Source organism: Zingiber officinale, chromosome 10B, assembly GCF_018446385.1.
Source record: "Zingiber officinale cultivar Zhangliang chromosome 10B, Zo_v1.1, whole genome shotgun sequence".
Taxonomy (NCBI): Eukaryota; Viridiplantae; Streptophyta; class Magnoliopsida; order Zingiberales; family Zingiberaceae; genus Zingiber; species Zingiber officinale.
Genome location: NC_056005.1, coordinates 12,988,977 through 13,000,844, shown reverse-complemented (window position 1 = coordinate 13,000,844; position 11,868 = coordinate 12,988,977). Strand labels below are relative to the sequence as shown.

Genomic DNA, 11,868 nt, shown 5'->3' with positions numbered 1-11,868 from the left:
TACACTAATTTATTGGAGTCATTCGATGAGTTAATTCTTTGAATGCACTCATTTACTGATTTTTATTATTAACTATGGTATTTGATAATTAATATTCCATATTTTGGTTGTGAATTTGTTATTAAAATTTATATTGCTTTTTTACAATTTGTGTTTGTAAGATTTGAAACTTTAATTTGTTCTAGTAGTATTTTATTGAAGCTACATCTCTTTTGGCAAAAATTGTACTTTTTTGTTTATGCTTTTTATATTATTATTGACGCTTGAACTTTTGGCAAACATTTATCTAGATTTGATAATTTTATGGAGAAATGCGTGTTTTGCACTTAAATTTTTATATTATGTTGAAAATGATATAGTGACTTCTAGTTTAAGATTTAATTTTCCAGCCCCCCCCCCCTATTTCAAAATCCTAGCTACGCCTCTGTACCCTACCAATCGTCTAATACTCTAGTTTCAACCTTATCAAAATCAAATTTTCATCTTGTCTGGTACCCTATTGACCTCAACTTACCAGGACTTCCTTTGTCTGACATTCGATCAACTTAACCTGTCGAGACTTCCTATTGCCTAGCAGCTAGTTAATCTCGACCTACCGGAACTTCCTCGTTGCCTAGTATCCAATCAACCTTGACCTTTCGGGACTTCATCATTACTTAACATCTGAACAATCTTGACCTGCCGAGACTTCATGTCTCATGTCAACTCCATATTGGACTTCTAATTACCAAATGTCTAGTCAATCATAATCCATTTGGAGTTTTCTCTTACCAATTACTTGTTGGACTTCTGATCACCAAATGTCCGGTCAATCGTGATCCATTTGGACTTCCCGTCTCGTATTAACTTCATATTGGACTTCCAACCGCAAAGTGTTCGATTGATCGTGACCCACTTAAACTTTTAATATTTTGTCAAATATTCGGTCAACCTTTGACATAGTTGACTTTTTGCTCAATCAACTTAACATATTAATCAGCTGTCAAATATCTAATCAACCTTGATCTACTTGACATCTCACCCAACCAACTAACATATTGATCAAAATATCAAAATTACAATTCGAGTCTACTCAAACTTGATCAACTTTATCAACCTTAACCAGGGGTCGATTCCACCAACAGAAACCTCTTACAATATTTGTTTGTACAAACAAATAAGTAAAATACAAAGATAGAGAGAAAAATAAAATACAATGTAAATAATAATTTACACAAGTGACTTTTGCTTTGCTTGTTGTTTGGTTACTTTGGATTACTTTACGAAGGTTTGGAATGTAACAATACTTTCCCCTTCAAAGTCTCTAAGAACTGATACTCAAAATCCTCCACAAAATCCTCTTTAATAGAGTTATTAGTGTGACTCTTTTATTCCCAACAGTCAATTGCTCTTTCAGAATTCGAACGTTGTCAAGTTTTGATCACTCAATTGCTCCTTATAACTCAATATCTCAGTCAATAGTCGACTGCTATATACCTAACAATCGATTATTACAGCAGTAATCAAGTGTCACAATTGACTTTTTGTTCTCTAACAATGTCATCGGTTGAATTCCTCACTCAACTGATGTATAAGTCAACTAATTATATCTAATAGTCGATTGATTACATTGTAAATCCCTCAAACCTAGAACTCAATGTTTCAGACTCATCAGTCGATTGCTATTTCCATATCAGTCTATTGACACCTCTATTTTAGGCCTGGTTTAATATCCAATTGATACCTCATAATCAATCTATTGATACCTCACCTTGGCTAATATCTGATTGGCCTCAATCTATCAAGTCTTCATTTGTCTAGTATTCGATTAACCTTAATCTGCTCGGACTTCACTTGTCTAGTATCTAATAAACCTTGACCTATCATAATTTCATCATTGCAATACATCTTGTCCTTCTTGACTTGTTTGGACTTTTTATCTCATGTCTAACATCTAGTCATCCACGACTTGTTAGGACTTCAACTGCGTGTCGTACATCTAATCTTTTCATGATCTGTCATGACTTTCCTTCTCATGCCCAACATTCAAACTCCCTTGATGAACTTCTAATTGTCAAATGTTCAGTCAATTATGTTAGTGCAATCTAACCCTGGTCAAAGTTGACTAGGTTGACTAAGCTCGAATTCACTCGAATTGGGATTTCAATGTTTGACGAATATGTTAGTTGGTCAAGTGAGATGTCGAGTAGGTCAAGCTTGACCAGATACTTGACAGTGGATCAATATGTTAGTTGGTCAAGTGAGATGTCGAGTAGGTCAAGGTTGACCAGATACTTGACAGTGGAACAATATGTTAAGTTGGTTGAGCGAAAAGTCAAGTAGGTCAAAATTGACCAAATACTTAACAAGATATGAAAAGTCTGAATGGATCACAGTCGATTAGACACTTGACGGTCCAAAGTCCAACATGGAGTTGGCATGAGACTGAAAGTTCAAGTGGATCACGGTTAACTGAACACTTGGTGATCAAAAGTTTAACAGGTAGTTGTCCAGAGGAAAGTTCAAGTGGGTTACGGTTGATCAGGCACTTGACAATAGAAAATTTAACAGAGAGTTGGCATAAGGTGTGAAGTCCTAGTAGGTTAAAGTTGACTAGATGTCAAACAACAATGAAGTCCTAATAGATCTAGGTTGATCGGATGCTAGGCAATGTGGAAGTCCTGGCAAGTCAAGGTGACCAGATGCTAGGCAACAAGAAGTCTCAGCAAGTCAAGATTAATCAAATATAGGTAAGAAAGTCTTGGTAGATTGAGATCAACTGGATATTAGACAAGACGAGAATTCAATTTTGATAAAGTTGAAATAGAAGTATTAACTGATTGATCGAGTCAATTGATCGACTAATGGACGAATAAACCTCAAAACATATGGTTGCTACAATACTATTATAATATTATTGTGGTGCTACTATAGTAATCGCAAACAATATTCTACTGCCATGTTGCTATGTGATAGTCGCCTGATGGGCACTATAACAATGCACAAAAGTTGAAAAACTCAAATGATGGTAATAGACGACTAATGGAGGGTATCAGTTACTAATGTCATTGTTCGAGTGAACAGAATGTTCAGAACTCAGCTACAGGGTTTGACTAATGATAATGATCAATCGACTGATGTTTAGATAGATGCAGTCATTGAGCTGATAGGTCAGAGTAGCATTCAAATCAACAGTGTATCAATCAATTGATGGGTAAGATCAGTCGACTAATAGGTGAAAATTAGCCCCGGCCTAAGGGCTATAAAAGAAGGGTTTGAAGGAGATTTTCAGTGTCAATTCTTGAGACATTGGAGACAAAGTGCTACTACATTTCCTACAATCAAGAGGCAATCCAAAAGAATAAAAAAGCAAGCAAAATCAAAGTGTTCATTGTAAAGTTGTTTTACTCTTCATTTATATTTGTATCTTTATATTGCTTATATTGTTTGGAAGAAAAGGTTGTAAAATGCTTCTCCGCATCTGGAAGGTGTTATAGAAGGAGAAGGATAGTGGTGGTAGTTGTTAGGACCAGGTCTTGGACGTTGTCCTCTTGGGAGGTGGTGAACCAAGTAAAACCAAATGTGTTAGCGTGTGTTCTTATTTTGTTGGTGTTGAATTTAATTCAAGTTTCTGTTGTGCATTCAATTGACGTGATCAGAACTATTCACTCCCCCTCTAGCTAGCATCAGTTCTAATATACCGTGATTCACTTGGACTTCTCAATTATTAAGTATTTAATCAACCTTGACCTATTTAGTTTTTTCATCAAACCATCAAACATTGAGACCCAAAACAATCTTGATCAACTTTGATCAGAGGTCGACTGCACCAACATTTATGTGTGTTATATAAGTGTATATTAAAATAAGAGTAATTGGATGTACCGATGGAGCTTAATCTTGGTGCAATATCCCCTGGGTCAGGTTGACCAGGTTGACTAAGCTTGAGTTGGTTTAAGCTTGAGTCTTGATATTTAGGTTTCGATGTTTGACAATACATAGAGATTGCAGGTGCAATTATCCGATTGAGAAGATTATTGGAGCAATTCCCCTCTGGTGAAGGGATGATCAGTTTGATGTGAAGAAGAGACAAGTAGGTCACAGGGTTGACCGGATACTTGATTGGGAAAGTCCTAACTAGAAGTTAAGCAAAGGCAAATCCTGATGAGTGAAGCCAGATGAAAGACCTAGTGAGTGAAGTTAGACAGTTGGAAAATCCTGGTGAGTGAAGCCAGATTAAAGACCTGGTGAGTGAAGCTAGGCAGATGGAAAGTCCCGGTGAGTGAAGCCGGGCAGTGGAAAAATCCTGGTGAGTGGAGCCAGGTGAAAGACCTAGTGAGTGAAGCTAGGCAAATGGAAAGTCTCAGTGAGTGAAGTCGGACAGTGGGAAAATCCTGGTGAGTAAAGCTAGGTGAAAACCCTAGTGAGTGAAGCTAGGTGAAAGTCCTGGTGAGTGAAGGCAGGTAGATGGAAAGCCCTAGTGAGTGAAGCTAGGCAGAAGGAAAGACTTGGTGAGTGAAGCCAAGCACGTGGAGATCTAGGTGGGTCAAGATTGACCGGTCACCTAGTGTTGGGAAACCCAAGTAGGTCAAAGGATTGACCAGATACTTGGCACAAGAAAATCCAGAAGGGTCAAGGTTTACCGGACATCTGGTGGAAGTCCAAGTGGATCATGGAGGACCAAACACTTGGCATAAGACAATAAGTCTAAGTAGGTCAAGGTTGACCGGACACTTGGCACGAGGAGAAAAGTCCAAGTGGGTCAAAGGATAGACCGGACACTTGACGAAGAAGTCCCAGCAGATCAAAGTTGACCGGATGCTACGCATGAGGAGTCCCAACAGGTCACAAGTGACTGGATGTTGGGTTAGGGCACCCTAGACTTGACTTGGGCGAGCTAGGGTTGATCAATTTGATCAAGTGATCAAATTGGACCAAATCCAATAGATCAGCTGATCGATTGAGCACAGTGCTGCGATAAACAGCAGCCCAATCGATCAGCCGATTGATTGGGCACTTGTATTGTGCAAATAGAATAGTCCCCAATCGATCAGCTGATCAATTGGGCACCGCCAATCGATCGGCCGATCGATTGGGGCGCTGGAAATCGCGCACGTCACGATAAACACTGAATCGATTGGTCGATCGATTCAGGCGTTTCCAGCGAGAGCACAGATGCACTCTGAATCGATCAGCCGATTGATTCAAGCCTCCCCAATCGATTGGGATTGACCGTTGCGCAGGATGCAGGTTTTGGGCGGTCGAGATTGCTAGAATCTGACGTGGCAATCGATTGGAAAGAGCTCCAATCAATTGAAAGCCCTAGAAGTGCAGATATAAAGACGGTGAAGCGTTCAAACACTGCAATCCTTCTCCCCGATCTTCACGCGTTCTTCCACGACACTCACCGTCAGTTCTTGAAAGCTCTTGGAGGTACACTTCCAAGGTTCAAGAGGCATTAACAAGTAACAAGTGAGCAAGAAGAGAGTTTGTATTTGAATTCTTATATTTTTCTTCTTGCGTGTGTTGTATTTGTTGTGTGAGTGTTGTACGAGGTTTCTCCACCTCCGGTAATTATCGAGAAGGAGTGTTTTTGATAGTGAAGAGCATGTCGTGTGTAGATCCTTAGATTAGTCACCTCTTCTTGAGGTGGATACCAAGTAAATCCTTTGTATTAGCATTACAGAGTGCTTTTAGTTTTATTCCGCTATAAATCATCACAAAGCAAGCCAACGATGAACGCACGATGAGCTATTCATCCCCCCTTCTCTAGCACAAACCGACCCTAACACTTAAAAGGATAAGCCAGTCAAGTCCCATGGATATAGCTAATTGGTTAGGTATTTGAGGCTGATAGACATGCTGATTGGGTGATGCAAAGTCTCATTTCGATGATCATTAGTGTTCGATGGGTTAGCTAAATTGGGTGATCCAATTTGGAATGAATGGATAATTAAGTCAGATCAAACAAACCAAATTGACCAAAAAAATCAAGCTGCTAGTCAAACAAGCTAAGCTAATATGTTTGATTGAGTCAAATGAGGGATGATTAAGCTAGTTGGTAAAAATGAGTAACAAGAAGGCGGCCTAGGGAGGGCAACCAATTATTTACCTTTTAGTTATGTTATATGTTCACAATCTACAAATCAGCGATAAATGATATTCTTTAAGATATTTATCAAGAGTTCTTGTTTGGATTAGTAGTTAATATATATATGACGTGTTCTCATAATTATTGATTAATGATATATTTTTCTTGATTTTTCGAGTGTTCTGAGTTTGTATGTGATTATTTTTCATCTTCAATAAATAGTTCTTCTCAACTTTTCAATGTCAGAACTAATTCACAAATGTCATTAAAACATATAATTCACAATATTTATGGAAGATAAATAAGAGTGTCATAGATTTAAGCATAACATTAATATAAAACTATTCAATTATGAAATTTAATTGCTTTGATGGGATAGGACTAGTGGTAATTGATAATAGTAAAGTGACTAAGTGAGCATGAAGTAGAGATGGGCAATGAGTTTCAAGAATTAAAAGGAGGACAAAGAGTTGAAAAGGAGGATTGGCTATTTGTGGGAAAGGAAGAGCAAGTGGTAGAGGAGGAGAAGAACATAAAGCATAGTGAAGACAAAGATTGTTGTGGTTGAAAAAGTCTAGGAGCAAAGGGAGGAGGGCATCAACAACAATTGAGGCAGAGGAAACCAAGGGCAAGAGGAGGAGAAGCATGGTGGAAGAAGGGAGAAAGTTATCCTAGCTAGTGCTATTTAGAGTTGTTTACTTAATTACTAAATGATCATTTTTTTTAACTAGTTTTAATTGATTATAGAGAATGCGGAGCAAGTATATGCAACTATACTCTATTTATGTCAAGTTTTTATGCACTTCAATTTGAGTACTTCAAATCAATCTTGTGATCACAAGTTATATCCAAGTGACTTCAATCTTTTCAATTTGAAAAGCTAAATGACTCATTAAATTCAAATGTCTTTGGTCATGTGTGAACAACTTGTTCATGTTTATCATGAAGGCTTCACCTAAATACCACATAAACTTTTACAATCGAGTCGAACATTTCTAAGACATTCAAAAAAACAAACACGCGGACGACAAAATCAATTTGGAAATTGAGCTAATATTGCAATAGAAGTGTGAGTATACATGTGAGCACTTACGACAACAATGGCAACGTAGAATTCTCGTGTAGATAAAGCATTTAAGTTAAAGCAAACCAAATACGACATGCCGGATCACAAGGATCATGTGGCTTTGCCACGCCAATGCAAACATAATAAATTTTGGATGAAAGTATATATTAAAGCACTTATCAAAAGCTAGTCATGTTTGCGATAACATGTGTTAAAACTTAATTAAATTAGGGTAGGAATAAAGTGCTAGAATTCATAAATGTAAGCAAAGGCAATAAAATTAGGGTGTTAAAACATTTTAACTAAAGAGAATGTGGTAAGACATATGCGATAACATATATCATGTGGTTTTGCCACATCCATAAAAACTTAATGAAATAAAGATTAAAATAAACCAACTATTGGAATCCAAAAAGTGTAACATAAAGTATGAGTTAATGCATTTGAACTAACATGTATCATGTAATTTTTCCACATTAATTAATAATTAATGAAATAAAGATCATAGGGATTCATAAAATATAAAGACATGAAATGATTTAAGTTAAGAGAATGAGTTAATTTATATCTTCGATAACATGTATTATATGGAATTTATAAAAATGTTAATAAATTAGAATTGATAAAATGAAAGAAAACAAATTAGATTTTGTATGAAATTTCCATCTTTCTTTCTTTCAGCTTTGGCAAATTAGGTTGCAACTTAAAATCAAAAAAGAAATGCAATTAAATGAATTGGAGAGTGCAAAATTGTTTGTTATGCAATGGAACCATCCACTCAGAACAATTGGTACATTATAAATATTAATCCATGATTGCTCACGTCTCCTTAATTAATTATATTAAATTCCTTTTTATAAATAGATATATTATTAGTACACAAAATAAACTTTTAATTTATATACAGCGAGAGTATACATGTATACGAACTCCAAGACCCAAAGGCCTCGAAGCCAATTCTATACTAATCATGCGCTTATGATCGATCGATTGACAAACTCTCAATATTCATCAGTACTTCCATATGTTATCCCAATCCATGGCTGCCCCAGAGGAAGAAGGATCGACGACGAAGTCAGTGTAATTCCTCGAGGCCGAGGATATCTCGGCGGCGTTTTGGTCGGTGCTCAGGCCGGTGTCCTGCGAGGGGCAGCAGCCCATGGACACGGAGCTCTGCTCCATCTTGCAACGCCCCCTGATGACCAAAGAGTTGGATGCATCAAGGCTGTTGTGCGAGGCTATCGTGGTCAGCAGAGAGGAATCATGGTGGTGCGAGTAGCCGAGCAGGTTGTAGGCAGAGTTCGGATTCTGTACTGCAGGGTGGAACACGGCGTTGAGTTGAGTTGAATTTGAGCTCAGAAATGGCTGCTCCTCCATGGGCATGATCGGGTAGCTGGAAGGCATATCCATGAGAGGAGGCAAGGTGGAGGAGTCGAAGAAGAAATCGTCTGAAGCCTGCAGCTCCGGCCCAAGAGTACTTGGCGGCGGGCTTCTCTTTGCTCCTGTGTTCTTGTGGAAGACCCTAGACACGACCCACTCGTCCTGGGATGGATCGATCGACAAAAGTTGGGATTTTGACAAGAAAAATGATTGGCTAGCTGCAGGGAAAAAAGGAATAGTACCTTGGGTGCAGATCTCGAGGAATTGTTAGGGAATGGAGATTTGCCTTCGAGTCTGAATTCATGCATGACCCAGTTAGTCTTCTGGCCTCTGGGCGCCCTTCCTTTGTAGAACACGAGCGTCTTCTTCATGCCCACAAGGACACCTCTGCCCCTGTAGATCTCCTTGTCCTTGCCCGTGGCCTTCCAGTAGCCAGCCTCTGTGGCCCTGTTGGTCCTCATCCCAGTAGGGTACTTCCTATCCCTCTGGCAGAAGAAGAACCATTCCTTTTCCCCCATCCTCGCCTTGCCTGCAAATTACTATCAAATCTCACACCAAATAATTCATACATAAAGAAAAATCAAACGAGACGAGATATAAGCTGGAAAATTGAATAATTACTTGGGAGATCCCATGGCTCACACTTGTTGAGGTCCACCTCACCCATGGCCCTCGCAGAGAAGGTATGGTCGACGACCTTGGGCGTGAGGTAGTAGCTGATGATCTCCTCGTCCGTGGGGTGAAACCTGAAGCCCGGAGGCAACTCCATGCAGTCTTCCTCCTCCATGCCAATTGCACCTTCAAAATATTGCAAGAGCTAGAAGAAGAAGAAACAGATTCAAAGAATAGAGAGAGAGAGAGAGAGAGAGAGATGCAATTGGAGGAAATAAAAAACAAACAAATTGGTGCTGTGAGATCGAGGTGGAGTTAAGAAAAAAAGAACATAGGGAAGAGGTGGAATAGGTCTTATATAGAAGGATAAGAAGGGAGTTCCTCCAAGGCAAAGGTCCGTGTCATTGAAGTCACTTCAGCGAGAAGCCTCGCCATTGTTGTAATATTGCCAGAATTCTTGGTTAATGCTATGATTCTTATCAGGAATAGAATATACTATTTGTTCGAAGCCGCAAGAAATATGTTAAGCTGCAGGTCGTGGCGTTGATATTTTGATCCAGTGAAGGCACAAACTGTTGGATGTATATTGTGATCGATGAAAGTGGTGTTCATGAAGGGGAATTGATATTTGGATTGTTCAATCACATTTGTAGCTGAACTAATTATGACAACTTTGAATCCATATTATCAATTCCTTGTTCAGCGATCCACACGTGGCAAAAAGTACATCCCTAAAGCCTTGGTCAGCATTCTTCGTCTTAAAAACCAGACGGCCAAGTGAATCAGTGGATCGATCCGCTTGTCGCGAACGCGGAATTCTCTAACGTATTTTTAAGCCCGAACCTAAATTACGTAAATTTCGAGGGGCAAATTGCGAAAAGGGATTGGTTATTGACATGTGTCGAATTAATATTAAAGGATAATGATTGGGGAGCTGAGCCGGATATCGGCTCGGCTAAAGTTCGAGCCGATGGCGTTCGTTCACGCTTTCCTCGCAGGCAATTACCAGAAGAGGAAAACGGCCACGGCATCTCCAGAAAAGCCACGCTTTCCGGCGGGGACCACCGTCGTCGTCGGCTCGCCGGGAAAACCGGCAGCGGTGGACGCGGCTGGCTTCCGCCGGAAGCTACCGCTCCCCCCTCCTTCTCCTCCTCCTCTACGCGTCTGACGTACGTACGTGTCAATTAATTACATTAATTAATCTCCCTGCTCAATTCTAATTAAATTCTATGTGATCCCAACTGGGATGGTAATTTTCTAATCATCTAGAATAATCACGAAGCGCGTCATTAATTATCCAGTTTGATTCTGTTTTTTGTTTTCCGAGTAAGATCAAAACATAAGGTCGATTTTTCCATAAGGAAGAAATTAAGAAGATTAGCAATTAATTAGATAATATTAAGCGTTATGCACGCATGCGTTTTTGTCTAGAAATGGATTAATTGTTGTGATCCAAGTAATTAACTAAGAAATTAAAAAAAAAACTGGCCGTTGAGGCCTACGTGTCAGAAGATTCTTGCTTAATTAACTCCTCTGTGCACGGATTAAAAGGACAAGATCGAGTTTAGGAGACATGGAGTCCTAGTGGTACTGTTAATCAGTTGAGAATAATGATTCTGAGTTTGGAGGAGTAGATATATAAGAATATATCTAACTTTAATTGAAATGATGGCGATGATAAATGAATAGATAGGTATTCATATCAATTGTCCGCATGGAACAACTTTGGTATTAATTATATTTGATTGGTTCATAATTTTATGGATATTAAGTACACACGGGCATGTTTTCCTGAGAGCTGAGCAACTGCCAGGTACACGGAGAAATGCGACGTCAACCTACCACAGATCCAAATTACATCAAAATGTCAGAGAAAAGTTGGTTTTAGTTTGACAAAAAAGAGAGAGACAAGCACAGACGTGCGTAATTGACAACTCCATGCAAATGAAAAGCATAACAATGCCAGCTGATGACGTTGATGGCTGCTGTACGATACAGATGGGTGCGAAGCATTAATGGTAATAATAGATGATTGTATTAATTTTTTTTTAGATTATATGAAAAAAGATTATATAAAATCAAATCAATTTATAACTGATACTAAAGATTAAACTGATTTTTTTTCTGAATTTATGACCATTAATGGTGTTTGAATTGCTTCATGGACATTCAATTTGAACTCTGAAATCAGATCAGATTGGATTCATTGGAACTTCCAGATGAAAATTGAGTCAGTCAAAAATGAAAAGATCCGTTTGGGTGCGATTTTATTTGAATTATTTAAATCATAAATAAAATTACTATATATTTTTAGCATATGTAAACATATTTAGTTTGAAATCAGATCAAGTGCTCTATCATTGTTACAAAGCCAAAAAAAAAAAAAACAGATTGAAACTGAAATGTTTTCCTTTCTTTCAAACTTAATTGAACTGAACAAAAAATCTATAAATCATTTTTTTTATGTTGAGGTGCTGAAGGAGACAAGAATCCTGGATTTACATCAAATTTCAGAGTATTAAAACTGGCCGAACCAGAGAGATAGGTAAAAAATCAATTCTCCTTGGCCTTTACTGTGACTTTGAGCATTTTTTTATTTTATTTTTAAATTTTATCAAGTATCCCCTTTATACTGATTAATCGTGAGATGGATGATTCGACCCTATATTTTGATCACCAAGTAAATCCAAAAAGTACCGTAACTCCTAACATAACACCCTAGTATCATTAATTATTCAAA

At 38.3% G+C, this 11,868-nt stretch overlaps 1 protein-coding gene across 1 annotated transcript; it reads right to left on the bottom strand.

Annotated features, from left to right (window-relative positions):
- Nucleotides 1-7,969: 7,969 nt before the first annotated feature.
- On the bottom strand, nucleotides 7,970-9,455 carry LOC122028800 (NAC domain-containing protein 92-like). Its single transcript, XM_042587707.1, has 3 exons — nucleotides 9,138-9,455; nucleotides 8,759-9,045; nucleotides 7,970-8,678 (listed from the first exon to the last, which is right to left on the bottom strand). Exons 1-3 carry the CDS (start codon nucleotides 9,301-9,303, stop codon nucleotides 8,148-8,150), a joined length of 984 nt encoding a protein of 327 aa, XP_042443641.1. The 5' UTR covers nucleotides 9,304-9,455; the 3' UTR covers nucleotides 7,970-8,147.
- Nucleotides 9,456-11,868: the final 2,413 nt, after the last annotated feature.

What these genes read in the sequence shown, in the direction of transcription:
- LOC122028800 (XM_042587707.1), bottom strand. Translation starts at nt 9,303, where the DNA reads ATGGAGGAGGAAGACTGCATGGAGTTGCCTCCGGGCTTCAGGTTTCAC. An exon ending in TGAGCCATGGGATCTCCCAA is followed by an intron (nt 9,046 to 9,137) that starts GTAATTATTCAA and finishes AGTAATTTGCAG; the next exon opens with GCAAGGCGAGGATGGGGGAA. An exon ending in CCTCGAGATCTGCACCCAAG is followed by an intron (nt 8,679 to 8,758) that starts GTACTATTCCTT and finishes GATCCATCCCAG; the next exon opens with GACGAGTGGGTCGTGTCTAG.